At 39.7% G+C, this 17,145-nt stretch overlaps 1 protein-coding gene across 2 annotated transcripts; it reads right to left on the reverse strand.

Moving 5' to 3' along the window:
- Positions 1-2,202: 2,202 nt before the first annotated feature.
- On the reverse strand, positions 2,203-13,885 carry zdhhc6 (zDHHC palmitoyltransferase 6). 2 transcript variants are annotated; one of them, XM_084078823.1, is made up of 11 exons: positions 13,837-13,885; positions 11,963-12,537; positions 11,271-11,362; positions 10,269-10,428; positions 8,652-8,810; positions 8,026-8,079; positions 7,257-7,424; positions 6,154-6,195; positions 5,265-5,413; positions 4,454-4,500; positions 2,203-3,937 (listed from the first exon to the last, which is right to left on the reverse strand). In XM_084078823.1, exons 2-11 carry the CDS (start codon positions 12,227-12,229, stop codon positions 3,831-3,833), a joined length of 1,245 nt encoding a protein of 414 aa, XP_083934949.1. In that variant the 5' UTR covers positions 12,230-12,537; positions 13,837-13,885; the 3' UTR covers positions 2,203-3,830. The 2 variants fall into 2 exon arrangements, with proteins under 2 accessions (XP_083934949.1, XP_083934950.1); XM_084078824.1 differs by lacking the exon at positions 13,837-13,885 and adding an exon at positions 13,434-13,544.
- Positions 13,886-17,145: the final 3,260 nt, after the last annotated feature.

Raw genomic sequence — 17,145 nt, forward strand, 5'->3', positions numbered from 1 at the left:
AGATTTTTCCTGGATTCCTTGGATCATAACTCCCCATTCTGCCTGTCAGGATTTTCCACCATTTTGCAAACTATTCTTCTGCTACTGATCCCACAAATTTTGTCCAAACTTCACGCACTGTTCTAGTTGTGTCATGCAATACAAACAAACCGGTACCAAAGAAATGTTGCCACTTTAGGTGGTACCTAACTCTGGTCTGGCAGTGTACAGTATGGTTGAGATTTCAGTTCCTTTTATCGTTTTCTCAGTTCACTGTCGGCTGGAAAGGTTTAGACAAGACTAACCCCAATCATTTGTGCTTTGTCCGAAAGTGTCTATCCATGTTCCCTTTCTTTGCATTTCTGCGCAGTTGTTGCTTATGAGACACAAAAAAACTGATGACAGGACATGATCCAGTTTCTTCTTCCTTTTTCTCACCGTGAGAAGTTTTGTCAAATAATGTGTTGTTTACATTGTCCTGAAGTGTCTTTTCAAGTTCCGTTTGTTCACTATACATTGTTTTTGATGCTGAGACAAATACAGTATATTTCCTATTCTACATGATGTAAAAAATAACTTAAATCGTCACTATCGGGCAAAACCTTGAATCTCCATATTTCAACTTTTTATGTTTTTCTTTCTTTCTGTAAATTAATGCCCTACTTCGTCACACAAGGTGAAAATAGCAGATCTACAAGCTCACAAAATCTCACGTCGCGAGGCATTGTGAGCTTGTTGATCGGTTAAATAATGATAAAAAAGGAATGGCTTTGGACATATTGTACAAGGTTTCCACTCAGCAGTAACAATCTTTTGTCTCATTGCGTCTGTTCCAAAACCCATTGCTGTCTCATCTCATAAGTAGTAATTGAAAAATAGTAGTATCAGCCTAGTAATAAACAGGTAACACACCTGCACCATTGATATGCCGCCAGGGTCATTCCTGTGTTAATTCAAGCTGCTTTATGATTTGTTCTTGTACATATTCAGCCCAGCAAATCTGACCTGGACAACCTGGGCTGATGATATGAATGGATGTTTTTGTCTGGGTTTTCAAATTACTCCCACAATCAACCAAAAAGCCTCTCGGGATATACAAGTTGATCTGTTGCCCTGGTCAACTGGTTGTTGATGGGCACGTGGCAGGCCACTACAACATGTCCTGATGTACAGTATGTATATGTCAGGCTTTAAACCCTAACTCATGACATTATCTGCATGGTTGTTGAAGACCCCCTGTCCCTTTTGCACTGTAGGTCAGAAGGTCCATATGTCAGTGAGTGTGTGTGTGTGTGTGTGTGTGTGTGTGTGTGTGTGTGTGTGTGTGTGTGTGTGTGTGTGTGTGTGTGTGTGTGTGTGTGTGTGTGTGTGTGTGTGTGTGTGTGTGTGTGTGTGTGTGTGTGTGTGTGTGTCTGGGGCTACTGTATATCAGCACCAAATCTCATGTGCACACTGCAAGCAGGTCAATGGAAGTAAACCCCTGAATATTGTTTTGCATATTATCAATATTTTACTTTTCATAGCTTTTATTTTATACTCAAATTCAATGGAGAGGTTTCATTGAAACTTTGCGTGAGTGAGTGAGGGTTCTTGTCACCAGAGTGAATGCCAGTGGATAATCTAATATTCTTTGTCTTAGTGTGGTCACCCTCCAGTGAGACTGGAAACCATGGTAAAATGTGTAATTCCTGTGGATGTATAGCACTGACAATGGGTCATAATGCAGGACTATAGTTAAGTATGGCCTAAATGATTATTACATTTTGTATGAACAGTCGTGTTCTTAGTTTTGCTGCAGATTTAGATGTTAACCCCATACTCCAGGTTACTACAGTTTTCAGGTTTTATTCGTGTGCTATATACCAACAATGGTCAATAGAGGATGGTAGTGTTATGTAGAACATGCAGCTTTTCATTCATTTAACCTCTTAAGCCCTATTTTTCCTCATTTCCTTTTCAGAAATAGTGAAAATAGCCAATCTACAAGCTCATAACGCATCGCGATGAGAGCTTGTATATCGGCTATTTTTAAAACATATTTAGATTTTTTTCTTCCGCCTATAATGACTTGCTTAAAATAGGGATGCCAGGGTTCATTTAAGTGGTTACATCAGCAGAGTGTAAAACTCTGTGTTAACGAGAATGTATAAAGAATGGAAGGCACAAGGCACTAAAATCATCGATCATCGAATCCATCAGGATTGTTAAATAAACAAACAGTGCTTTTGATAGGATTGGTTTTTAATCTTCATATCATTTGAGGGCGACATTCTGTTTTTACAAAAATAACAAAAAGAAAAAACAAGTGTTATTGTCTTTGTACGGTACAAAGAGTTGCATGACGAAGCCCTGGCGATCGTTGGGCAGGGGCAGAGGCATTGCATAATAATCGGCAAAAATGGGACATCAACACAAGGTAAAAACAACGCATTCAAGTAAAAAGTCATCCAATAAAAATTAAGTCACATAAAAAGCCTTGTGGGGCAGCTCCTAGGAATTAAGACTCTTTGCTGGGGTTTCAACTTGTCGTCAGGGGAGTGAAAACCAAACCCATGTTTCCCTGCCAGGCGGACATCAGTAAGGGTTATTATAGGCAATAGTAGTGCTAGACAAGGCTTTGCCTGGTTTGAACCAGATCACAGGTTGTGCCATACAGTACACTTATTCTGTCTTATAAAGCGGTGCGCTGGTTAACATGTGTTCGGGTAGGTAGGTAGGTAGGTATGGTCGGTAGAGCGCTCACCTTTGAAATCGTAAGGTTCTGGGTTTGATCCTGGTGCACCGCCGACTCGGCGTCTGACTGGCACGGCTTGGGTTAACAAGTGTTAGTTAAGTACTGGGAGTTGATGGTAGGTATGGGCGCTCCACCTCGGCTGTGCATCCCTCAGGGTGACATTGTAAAGGGAATAGACGCCCTCGTTTTGCTCAGCAGATACGGACAATAAGCCATTCAATTCCGGGAACGCATCTCTGTCATTTTAGATTTTCTTTGGCTATTCAAAAATAGCAGACAGGGTTCCCACACATTTTTACCAATGAATTTCCAAAACTTTTCCAGAATATTTAACCCAATTTCCAGGCCTATATAACAATCATTCAGCGCAATAATGAGTCTCTTACTCCTATGTGCAATTCCCAAAGACAGGTCATGTAGCAAAAATAAAGCATAGAATATTGAATGGTATAATTCCACTCCAAATTTCGTGCCAAATTTACTAACTAAACGCATCACGCTGCAGCACGTTGTGAGGTTGTAGATCTGTTATTTTTGTCACGTCCGGAATACATTAGGCAGCAATCACACCGCCCGTTCGGCGGAAAAACTACTTACATATTTCGTGTAATGTTATACATGTTTTTTATTAACAAAATCAATAGCCAAAAACAATGCATAATTATTTTATAATTATGACAAACCTTTTCCAGGGATGGATTTTTTTTCTTTCTAATTTCATGACCGTGGGGACCCTGAGCAGATCTACAAGCTCATAGCTCCATAGCTTGAGCTTGTAGATCTACTAGATCTGCTATTTTTGAATAGCCAAAGAAATCTAAAATGACAGAGATCCTTCCCCGGATTGAATGGGTTCAGCCACTCAAACCTACTACTTACTCTCTGGTCAATGTCGAGATAACCAGCGACACGTGAGTTGAAATGTGAAGCTGGGTTGCATGAGGAATTCAGCAATGAAATAGTCATACTGTACATTGAAGGTAAACGTGAGGGAGTGAGGTTGAATGCAGGACAGCTTTTGGAGAGGTCAACTTCTGGTGCAGACGTCGCTCTAAGGTAATGGTTTTTGTTTGGTTTAACTCCCCTGGGTCCGCGTGAAGCCCGTCTCTGAAATCTATTAATTTATTTTCTTGTCGCTGGTAACGGTTGATTCATTGGCAGCTGTGTCGTAATGGCACTTCTCCACACATCTCCTTGGGAACCATCCCCTTATCCGCTCCCCAGCTGATGACCAGGACAGAGAAAGGACAAGTCAAATCCTGCCATGTTTCAAGCATTTTTCATTCATGGCAGTTTTTTTTATCAGTACCTTGCAGTTTCAGGTCAAATTTAATTCAATACCCCATAGAGTTCAGGATACGGTACGTTAAAGATTTTAATAGTTACACATCAAATATGTACTGTAGAGTATGTAATAAATCCAAGCAATTTCCTGCATGCAACTCCAATCCAAACATTCCTGATCTTTCATGAAAACTTTTCAAATTCAAGGGTTTTTGGCTCTGCTATAAACGGATATTACCACTAGTTATCAATTGTTTAAAATCTGCACACTATGTCCGGAATAAAAATAAATAATGCTCCTAAATATCCGATTTTTTTCTTATTGGATAGTCCTATTATTCAGTGTATATGTTTATGTCAAATTAAATGTAAAAGTGTCCTGTAAGTCCATATGGGCTGGGCTTCCTTGGAAGCATGACACTTTAATAAAGAAACAAATCAACAAAAAAATTATACCTGTAGTTTGATCATCAGTCAAAACTTTATCTCCATACATCCACCATCTGCAGGGGAGAGAAGCAGCAATTAGCTGGCTGTCATACAGACACAAAATCATTCCAGGAGGGGAGTACATTTTTTACAATCATCCCGTACATGAATGTCTACATTCCTACCATAATTCAACATTTTTTATTCATTTTTAAGTTTGGTGCAGTGACGATGAAAAAAAAAGCCAACCAGTCCTGATACTAGGAGGATTTATTTTCTACTTTGTGTCTTGCTGTGTAGGGCAAGATTACAAATTTAAGTTGCCGATTAATTGTCACTGAAATAATTGCGATTAACGATTCAATTGTGTGTTTGGCATTGAACATTGGAACATTATGAATAAAAAATACATTTCTGTTTCTGTCTTTGTAATTAAAAATTGCACAGATATGACAAATAACTTAAATGTACAAAGAAATTATTGTCATTTAATAATTTTATACATGGAAAAATTGCAGAAATCTACAAGCTTACAAGTGACGCGTTGTAAGCTTGTAGATCTGCTATTTCTGCTATTACGATTATGCAAAACTTATTGCGATTATCTCAAATAATGGCGATTATACGATTATATAATAATTGTGACAGGCTAATTGCTGTGCACTTATTTTGCTGTGTAAACCCTATTCTCCTGTAGTAGCTCCATGTATATTCTGTTACTGGCTAACAGAATCAAATCCCCCCTCATGAACCAATGAAGTCTTAATGTTGTAAAATCAATAGAGAGAATACCACACCACCTCCATGCCCACTGAAAGGTCTTCTCTGGTGGACTTACTTGGTTCCTCGCGTGGCCAGGATGGTGTCCCCTTTGCTGAGTGGGATCCTGGGCTCCTCGGTGCAGGGGGTCCTGAAGAATGTGTGGAGACCCTTACTGACGGGACAACAGGCTCCATTGTAGTCCTCCACCGCCCGGTACTGGACCTGCTGGTGGAGTCACAAGCACAAACGCCTGCTTATTCTACTGCTCTAAGGGTGCAACGGTTAATCTAACTAATCAATTATAAAGAAATAATAGATCATTCAATTTTAAAAAATAGTGAAAATAGGCAATCTACAAGCTCACACATTGTATGACAAAGTATAAAATAGGGCTTAAAAAGCTGTTATAATATACTACGGGATTATAGATATGTTCCTTAAAGAATGTGCTTACATATCAGTGGCCATAACAGATCTTATTGTTAAACACTCACTGATGTCTTAAACAAAGGCCCTGCATTCCATGCTGCAACAGTATTTTTTATTTTATTTTTAAGTATCTATTTTAGGATTATTAAATTAAGTAAGTACAATGAACATAATTTCTAATCAAATATTTACCAATAATACTCTTAATACATTATAAACCTTTATAAGAATAACATAAGATGAAATTATAAGAAAGTTCCTTACAAATGTGTAGCAGCCAAATAATATCAAAATGCAACTATAAGGAACTATAATGCACAGTATCTAATAGCTGCATTTTAATATTCTTTGGCTGCTGAATTACACAGGGTCTATATAAAAGTCACAATACACACTTAACTCAATAAGCTTCCCACACTTCCACTGAACTCTACTCTAACATGCACCATAGCCTGTGTAAACTATTGCTCTTGGCTGGTGTCTTGTGGCTCAGCACTGCCCTCATGTGGTACAGTACAAACACTGCAGGTACTTACACTTCTAACTCGCTTGTCAGCTTTCTGCTTCAGTTGTTCAATCTGTTTGGAGGGAAACAACACGAACAGTAAACAGAATTTTAAAGACAGATCAGCATTAACTCGGAACGGAAGAAACGCTTGCAATTTTTGTACACAATACAGAGCATGTCGAGATAATTAGGCAGCCTGTTCTTTTTACTGATGAACATGGCTGTCTCCACATGGCAGTTCACTGCCTGCTGAACTACGGCCTGGTTTGAGACACACCCATGGAAACAAACAGCACAGTGTTCATTCATAGACCAGGACGGGTGCTATTACTATGCATCACGGTTACAGTATAATAGGTCAACCCCACTGGTGGAAACAAATACAAATGCCCTGAGACCAAAAATATTGGTATTGATTAAAATGGCGATCGGCTAAAATCTCAACATTGTGCATCCTTCACAGCAATGGCAATAGATTTGAATGTCGAAACAGAAAAATCAACCTAACAAGGGCTGAGGACCAAAACCCCATTGCTTTCTTATAATATAATAATAATAATATCGGGTAAGTTACATTCTATATTCAAATTGCCTTGTGGGTGGACGGTGGGTGGGCATCACAAACGTGACATGCCCATACTGTATATTGAGACCACTTTAAACTAGATTTCCAGTTGAATTAAAACTTTTTCACCAGCTTTGACATTTGCCATGATTAAAGCAAAATAAAATCTCTCACGAGTCACGACTGAAAAATGAAAATGTTTGTATGACCAAGTGCTAATGTGCGATTTGTAAAACAGTTTGAAAGGAGCCCCCCCCCCCCCCAGCGCTGATTGCTAAACACAATATGTAAAATGATGATGTTTCAGTAATATTATTCCTGCTGTTCTACATACTGCCAACTTGGTGAAGAAATCACAGATTGAAATCACAGATTTTACCACTTCAAATGCTCTAATCTTAAAAAAATAACCGAAAATCCGTTCTGCAAGCTCTCAATGCGTCACAGACGCATTGAGAGCTTGTAGATGGGCTATTTTCGTTGCGCAACAAGCGACTGAGAACTTGAATCCATGCATTTGTCTTTGCTCCAGATCCTAAACCCAGGCCACATAAAAGCCAACCTACGGTTAAGGTGTGCTGGTGACACTTGGGATGGACGGGCCACGCCCTGCCGTCCCCTCTGGGCGTCCCCGACCAGGTGAAGACTTGCTTGACGTTCTCCCAGCGGCTGCCCAGGTCGTACGGGAAGATGAACTCCTCCCCTGTTTGGTAGTACTGGATTCTATCTTTGGCCTGCGGGCCAAAGGGACGAGGTGGTAGACAGAAGGGACAAGACGGAGAGGGGGGCATGAAAGGAGGGAGGAACAAAGAGGGAGAGGATACAGGGAAGACACATAAGAAAAGAAAGGTTGGAAGAGAAGTGGAGAAGTTGCAATCATGTGTGCTGTTGTAGAACTGATACACTATTACATAACACAATGTTTCTCTGTTCAAGATATTAATAGTCTCCTGAGCGGAGTGGCAACCTACTATTATTTTCTTAGCGATTATTCGATCGATTACTTTTTCGGTTCATCGAGAAGCATGCTTGTTTATTTATTTTATTTTTTTATACACCAATCGACTAACTTAAGCCCTATTTAATTTTTACTTTGTCGCACAACGGTGTCGTGCAAAAATTGTTTAAAAAGACTATCTAAAAGCTCACAACATTGTGAGCTTGTAGATTGGCTATTTTAGTCGAAGAGATTTGGTGTAGAGAGGGAAAAAAGCAGGAGGTCTAATATAGAGCTTCGGGGGACTCTAGTCAACTATGAATACAGGGATTAAGCGGTTTATGTGTCTGTGTGGTTCAGCAGGTTCTCATAGGGAACAAAGACAGTCATACGCTCACCTTTTCCTCAATCCAGGCTTCGATCGAGGTCTTGTTACGAATTATGACTTTCATCTGTGGAGCAGAGTCTGATTAAAAACCTTACATTGAAAAAAAAACATTTTAATTTCCAAAGTCACTTTCCTAACTAAATAAAAAAAACACGTGTTTTGAATCCATTCTTAATTTTACCAATGAATTTCTGTTTTCCTCTGCAAAGTGTGCATATTATGGATTAAATATATTTTTTTATGTCATAGGTTCCACAGTGCACACAGCTTAACCCCTTTAAAACCGGGAAAGCATCTGTGTCATTTTAGATTTTAACCACGTTAACCATTATTTTATACTCTTTGGTTAATAAAAAAATAGCAGATTTACAAGCTCATAGCGCGTCACTTCATGCCGCGCTATGAGCTTGTAGATCTGCAATTTCTTTTTTTTAAAAACTCAAATCTTTGCTTTCGTTTTGTGGGTCCCTGGAACAACATATTTTCAGATGGGGGTCAGATGCATATAATTTTGGGGGTCCTTGACATGAAAAGGTTTGAGAACCACTGACAAAGAAACATAAGTTTTTCAGAAAACTGTCAGGATTTAGAAGACTTTAAAAAAATAAATCTGCCTCAGGTCCTAAAGAGGCTTACCTGTATGAAGAACAGCATGCCCACGGCGATGGTGGTACCCAGTGCCAAGCCTAAGGCAAAGAGCGTGGCGGCAAAGGCGGGTACACTGAATGGCATGAGGGGCTGGAAACGCCGCACGGCGCTCATGTCTATCTTCACAGTGCTCCAGCCAAAGGAGATCTGGTGGAAGCAAATCAAGCCGTTTTGCACAGTCCGTTTGCAATCAGGACTACGCCATGATTAGATTTGATACAATAAAGACACTATTGAAGCATTTTGTAGCAAAATATTAGTACATAGGTACGACTCTACAAAGTTATGCACATTATACAAATATCAAAATAAAAATGTTTGAAAATAGCAGAACTACAAGCTCACAACGCGTCGCGATGCGACGCGTTGTGAGCTTGTAGATCGTCTATTTTCAAGAAAAGAGAACACTTTCAAAACATCCAAAATCCATGAAAACCACAATAGCTTCAATGTTAAGACTACAGTATGATCGGTTTGTCAGGGCTGACACAGGCAATTTAATCTAATTTCAGACTTTGCTCATACATGACGTATGCACAATGTTGTTATTATTAGTGTCTGGTCAAGCATCCATGCAGTATTTCACACACCAGGGTCAACAGACAAATATAAATAGACAAATGGCTTTAGACATCCAACGTTAAAATTTCAAACAACCGTCACAGCAACTCCAGTGGGGGCAAGAAACTGTACCTCGAGAAAAGCCTGCGAGCCACCTAGAAAAGCATTATCCACAATAATGACCAAAGGAAATTGACACAACACTTTTAAATTCTGAAAAACCTTCTTAAAAAAATCAGAAAATGATTAGTTAAGAGTACCATTGTTAGTATTTCTCTTTGTAAACAATAGCGACTGGTGACTGCATGGCCTAGTTTATGGCTAGCATACCACTAGCCGTAAATTAGGCCAACCGGTCGCAAGTACCGGTTCTGATATTGACTGAGGAACGCCAAGCAAGCGACAGCCAGGGCACATAACCTTTCATTTTACAATTTAGGCTTATCCAGAGTGACTTGCATGTGCAAAATCATGTAGCATGTATCCAAGTCAAAATGTGTCTATACTCTTTGAAAACGGTTCCCTTTGACTCTGAACTCTCCAAAGTGGGGTTCAAAGTAACAAATCAACTGTTGCAGCTCACAACGCGTCGCAAAGTGACGCGTTGTGAGCTATTTTCAAATAGCCTAAGTATACATAGGGCTGAAGTAGTTAATGTATGTTTTGTATAATAATATGAATCTACAAAGTAACTACCGGTAGTAACTAAAGTTTTCAAATAATTGCAGTGGAGTAAAAGTACAATATTTGGGATGTAGTGGAGTAGAAGTAAAAGTACAGAAAATTGGAAATACTCCAGTAAAGTAAAAGCACCTAAAAAATGCACTTAAGTAGTACTTGAGTAAATGCACTAAGTTACTTTACACCACTGCAAATGGGTGACAAAAAAGCCAGGGGCTTGCTTCCATCGTGGTCCATTAAACAACTGGACAAAACAACAGTGTCACAAAAACAAAAACAATATAGAATATCAATATATACAGATTAAATTCATGTGGGGTGTGTGTGTGTGTATGTGCATTTTTCAGCGTGGCATCTACTGACCCTCTCATACAGCTGTGTGTACATGGTCATGATGAAGATGAAGGCGGCGTGGGAGCAGCCCATCGGCGCCAGCAGCAGAAAGCTGGTGAAGTAGGCGTGGTTCTGGTGACCGCAGCAGTTGTTGATCCAGGGACAGTGATGGTCCATCTTCATCACACACCTGGGAGACAGGCGAAAGTGGAGGAATACACTGTTTATATGAAGACCTACAGTATATCATTATTTGCAGAGAAAATGGTGAAAATTGCCACTCTACCTGATCTAGCCATTTTATTTTCTTTTTCTTAAATATACCCAAAATGAGTTTAATAACCTGCTGTCCTGCTCTTGGATAACCATGTTTTTTTCCCCATCTGCCCATGATTTTCTGCTCATATTTGCTCTGTACAGCAGTTACAATACTGCTACACGCACTACTATGCACTACACGCATTACTGCTACACGCACAGTTACACACACTGACATTTTGCACCTTAATCCCATGTACAACGCACTGTCACTGTCTTTTTATTGTGTTTTTTTTTAGCACCTTAACTAAGTCCATAAGTATATCATGCACAGTATACGTCTGCTGCTATGCTCACGCACCTTTATACCTTGGGTGCGTTCGGAGATATAGCACTGAGCGCACCGGCCAATACAAACTAATAGGCGAGTGCGCTCCCGGTACGCATTTTCGAACGCACCCCTTATCTCAGGTACCATGTGTAAATATGTAGATAACTTGTTTGATCTCCTTTCCCCCTTGAACTCCCACTTCTTCTTCCCTTTCTTTTTTTCTATGGAAATAACGATACGATGGGAACTATGCACAAAAAAACGAATTTCACTCACTTTTTTACTCTGTATACCTGTGATGTGACAATAAAGCTGATTCTGATTAAAAGAGAAACACGTTGTTTGCACCGATAAGTAACTAATTAGCATTCGTTGACAATGTGAGGCAGTGGTACTGAATCGTGTTGAATTTTGTCAACATTAACAGTGTTGGCCTACAGTACCTGTTACACTTGCGACAGTGGTGGGACCTGGGAGCCTTGTAGCCTTGACACACTCTGCAGAACTGGAGGTATTGTGATTCTTGTTGGTTCTCCTGTTGAGCCAAACAAACAAGTCAAATGTCTGAAAAAATTAAAAGCCCTTTCGACAAGCATCCTATGACTCAAGATTTTTGCTTTCAGCTTTTCAGCGTTCACAATGTGTCGCATATCGTGACACATTGTGAGCTTGTAGATGCAGATGAGCTATTTTCAGTACAGTATAAATCAGTGGTTCCCAAACGTTTTGGCTCAAGACCCAAAAGAGAAATTAGACGTTTGCCCAGGACCCAAACTAGTGAAAATAGCAGATCTACAAGCACACGACGCGACGCTTCGCGCCGCGTTGTGAGCTAGTAGATCTGCCATTTTCACAACTTAATAACTGTTTTTTTTCCCTCTAATGTTTTTTTTAAGGAAATATTTTTAAAAAGTGTTTGAAATAGTTTTTAACTTATGAAATACATTTTTTAAAATTGGGATTTTTTTTTTTTATATTTTGAAAAAATTATAAAAAACAAAATGTGTTAACAAATAATAAAGGGGTATTTACTCGCGACCCATACAAATTGGTCCTCGGCCCACATATGGGTCCCGACCCACTGTTTGGGAACCAATGGTATAATAAATCATCTCTTTCTGGCGAAGGTCCTTACTGGTTTCCATCCCAGAGGGATGTACCCGGGTCCGACGAACATGGCATTGAAGTAGTTGTAGAGGATGAGGACGGACCAGTTGATGAGCATGATGAAGTTGATGCTTCCTCCCGTGGTGTCCAGGGGCCAGTACCATATGATGGAGTCCAGGATGGCCATGGTGGAACACACAGCGATGACGGACAGGGCTATCACGGGACCCCAGTGGCACAACCTCCGCACCTCATGGAGGTTCTCAAAAGTCACAATGGCTGACAGGAAATTCATTTCTTTTTCCTTTTTTCCCCCTCCCTTTTACAAGGGTTAGTGTTTTATTTGGCGAGTTCCTGAAATGTAATGACACTGTTTTTTTTTTTACTGTTTGCTATTTTCTTCCACTGCTATCTGCTCGCACAGTCAACGATGCAGGCGTTGCACATCTTCTCTCTCGTCTTCTGAACACCCAGCGACTGGCCGGGCTGTGAGTCATAGAGGCGTTCCGTGTCCCACTGGTCTCTGCGGTGGTGAAAAGTAGCATCCTCTCTCTCGCTAACGCTGAGGGTGCACTATCCCTGTGACCGGTGCACCAGCCCCATCTATGAGACGAACAAGCAAAGGAGAACAGATTTTGATTTGGGATGCATGATATATCAGTCATTATATCAGTATTGGGCGATAATTACGTATCCAGAAGGCCCAATATGCGTTGCAGATTGGCTATTTTCGCTATTTTTGAAAAATTAAGGTTTCAAAATGCATCATCAGTATTAGGTAGATATCAAACTGATTCCCAATATGTCACGCTGATGACACGTGTGCAGACAGTAGGCCTAATACATATGGTGATACCAAAGCAGTTTATTATTTAAATCTGCATCTTCTGCACGTACACAGTTACAGCATAACAACAGCATAATAAGGTGTATGGTAAACAATGGGTTTTATTTTGTTTAAATATAGCCACCCTATCTTCCGTCACAAACTTTATCCTGACCGAAAACAATCCTACCAACAGATCTTCTCTGGCCCCCTTGCCATACAGTGGTCACTGCTGGCTGATAACACTAACACCAAGAAATATATTAAGATTAAAATAATGAATTAGGCTGACACAGCACTAACAGCGACGTCAATGTGGATTACAATTACATGTGACTGTTACTAACTTTTTGATGCAACTGTCTGGAGCACTTTACTGTATCGAGTTTCCTACATTGCACTTTTATTATTGTGTTGATGTTTAATTTTATGTTGTGATCATATTGTACTCAGGCCTCTCAATGGTCTTCCCTGATTAAATAAATGTCAATAGAATAAAATAAATCCAGCTAAATAATCCTCATGTCCATTTCAGATCATTAGCACAGCCCAGAGTCATGTGTAGAAGGTAGCAATCTACCCATACACACACATAACATTACATAGAGGAACCACTTGGATAATCAAACCCAGATCAGAGTATGTATTTAGTCTCCTGTTGACTCACCACCACCACCCACCATCATCATCATAATCATCATCAGCACCATTTCGATGAATTGAATACACAGGACCCCAATGGAAACAAGCCATAGTGCTTTCTTGGGTTTAACCCTTTTAGCATTCTTTTTGTATAGAACTGTACATATGTGCTTTTTTTTGGCAAACTGTTAATAAAGCATTCATACAATCAATTGAAAACCAGTAAGCAGCAACAGCAGCTAAAGCTAGTTAGCGAATCCTGGCTAGCTTGCTCGCCAGTTTCCTATGGATTAACGTTATTGATCTCTGCCAAACAGCTCCATTGAAAACGTGGGAGTTAAGAGTTACATCGGGTTAAATCAACGCCAACTGGCACGACTACAGGTTCGGATCCCTGAATGAGTCCATAAGCTGTCACTTTAAATAAAACCAACCTGGACACTTCCTTGCTTTTTTGCTTTCAGCTCCTCGGTGACGAGAACCGGAACCTTTCTCACCGTGAGCCTCGTGAGCGACGGAAGCACATCAGCGGCGGACCCGGGATACGGCGTTGCCATGTCTGCTTATTATAAGCGACTTTGGGCTTGTGTTTCTGTAAAGTCGCTTGTAAATATTGGTAGTTGCGGTGGGTTGCGTTTTTTTGGTCTGGTTTTCCTAATGTTTAAAAACCAGTGGCTCTAAAACATTTTCATGCCAAGGACCCCCAGATGAATATGCATTTGTCGGCCGAACCCCCCCCACCCATCAAAAAAATATTGTGTGTACAAGATTTGTGTTGTTAAAATGTTTCACAAAATATAAAAAAAACACAAAAAAATGAAAAATAAAAAACATTTTTCCTTTGAAAATAGCCGATCTTGTGAGCTTGTAGATCTGCTATTTTCAAATAGCCAATGTATTATGTTTAAAAGTGCTCATGTGGCCTAGTCGCTTCTTTTGGGCTTGTTTTCTCAGACCTGGTTGCTTATTTGTCTCACAAAACATGGCAACACCGAAACCGGAAAGCTCGTTGTTGTTGATGGGAGAGTTGGAAACATGGCGGATAAATATTGCTGACAGCCTATTTCAAAAGGAGAACACAATTGATTGATTGATTCAATACTTTATTTGGAAGTTTGCAGAAAAAAGCACATGAAAGTACAGTTAAATAGGATTTTAAAATAAAACAAGAAAGCCACTGAAAGCCACTGGCTTGTCTGAGTACAATAAAAGGGGTCCTTGTACTCAGTTCATGACATTAAATGACAGATACACTACTATGCAGAACATCATATAAACCGTTTAGAAGAACTAAAACAATATGTACAGTAAAAAGTTCAGGGGGGGGGGAGGTGCTGTACTACCCATGATGTCATGTACTTAGTTACTTTTCACCACTGTCATTTTATATTTGGCCATTGAGCACCTGCAAGTTGTTAAGCTAATTGTCATGGTTGTTTGATAAAAATAGACAATGGGTTCATTATATCTGTGTGTAAACAAGCAACATAAACAGTTAATATATATCATCAATTGTTTGGATGCATTTCCTGAAACTCTAATAACTACAATCCCCAAATCAATAAAATAATTTATCATAACATTATACCACCAGCAAAAAAACAATCAATATGATAATATGATGACCACATGCATCATCGTTATCACTGTTACAGTAAGATGGGGAAAACATCTGTGGGGTTGTTTGAGAAAAATATGATGTGGATGTTGAACGGTGATTAGCTCCTCCCTGCCTTTTCCATTATTACTGTATGTTAACATGACCTTTCTATTTCGCAAACCACCCCAATATAGCATTTATATGTGACACTAAGTACACAAAACCACTCAGTCTATAAACAGGGTTATTAATGTGTAGATATGGTTATTTCCGGTCTGGTCAGTATCTGCCTGCTCCAAGTCTGCAGACACTCCATACTGTAGTCTGTAGTGCAAGGCTGGCTCCTGTCATTTGACACAAACCTCCCTCATCATCTCTAGAGGGTGCTGTTGTCAGTAGTTTGAGCTAGAAATCCATATTGGAGTTGGGCACTATCTTCCTGTCTACTATATTTTACAACTTTTGTAACAAGACAATGAAGAAGTAAAAACACTTGTGTGGGTAGAAAGAGAGAGAGAGGGACAAATGACCAGCACCAAGAGACATAACAATTAAACCACACTGAACCGAACCACATACACCACCATATCTCTTGGAAAGTGAATGGGACTTTAGAATACATGTTACTAATCAGTTGTTTCGTGTCCAGGGAGCTGCTCCACAACGACCTCCAGTCCTTCTGCCAGGGGCCAGAGTCAGACTGAATCATCTGTAGACCATGATAGCACCCAGATTCATGACCTGCTCAGTGGCATGATGTCAAGTAGGACTCAATACCCAGGGTAACCCCATTAACCCTGAGACGGTCTCCAAATCAAGAAGCGTGGTATCAACTATTATTTGAGCACACTATTGAGAAAATGCGGGCTTTGAATGTATGTCGTCTTGACATAATGACGTTCAGATTTTATTAAAGGACTCTAATATGAGACACTAACAAACAATCCTTTGAAAGTGTTCTTAAAGCTACAACCCGTAATTTTTATGTAATTGTCTCCCTGGTGCTGACGGAGCGAGGTAATAGCAACAATGTCCAAACTACAGCCAAGATGGCAGTACTGTAGGTGTCCTACCCAAAACCAGGGTGTTAATTATATTGTATTAACATATACATACATACTACTGTATACCATGTAGATTGGTTAAAATAATGTTGTATTCTTAATACCCCACTAAAGTGTTTGGCCAAATTACGGACACTACCTCATAATACTGTACCTTGTGATATTTATGGATACACACAGATGACATCTGTATTTTCTCCTGTCTTGTATTGCATGAAAGTTGCTGTTTTTGTACCTTCGGTGATAGTTGGTGGTGTTTTTTCCCCCCATTTAAGACTTGATCAGTGAAATTCGCATCACTGAAACATATTTTTATCCCCAGTAGATATTCAAAATGTAGCCTTTAACACCATGTATGTGTGATGAGGCCTTTTTTGATCCCTTGAGTATAGATAAGGCTTTAAGAAATACTGCTGTGGTTGTTTGTTAATTTGAAATGCAGTGGAACTGCTGAAAATAAAATGAGTTGTGTCGGTTTCCTGTTTTTTATAGACCAGATCCAAAACATGTTTGTGTATAGTGTTAAAATCACAGTTAACATGTTAATAATAAACTATATTTACACAGTTAACATGTTCATAACAATCAATATTTATTATTTACAGAATTACATAAAAGAGTATATTTACAATAAATTATAATTGGATTGAAAAATACATATGTTAATAAATTCCCTTTGAACCACATCATTTACAAAACACCGTCAAAACATAAAAAGCATGGGTAAATAAAACAGGTATCTGAGCAAAAAAACATCAAGGGTCATCACATCCAAGAAGAGAGCAGATGACCTCCAGGTACTGGACCCTGGCACTCAGCTGCTTCTTCTCTGCCTCCAGCTGCTCAACACGATCCTTGAGTGAAGCCATGAGGTCCTTCTTCTTTTGCCGTGATATTTTGGCATGTTCCTTGTTCTTTTGTAACCGCAGTTCCCTCTTGCATGAGGCGTCCATGGCAGGCTGTCGGGACCTGCGCGTGGTGGACTTTTGAGAGCTTGCGCCGGGGTTGCACTGTCCATAGGCAGACATGTCTGCTGTGGCAAAAGGTTCTGCTGGCAGGGTTATCTGGTTGTTGGGTGG

This window comes from Gymnoscopelus microlampas (genome assembly GCF_963454915.1).
Source record: "Gymnoscopelus microlampas genome assembly, chromosome: 14".
Classification (NCBI taxonomy): domain Eukaryota; kingdom Metazoa; phylum Chordata; class Actinopteri; order Myctophiformes; family Myctophidae; genus Gymnoscopelus; species Gymnoscopelus microlampas.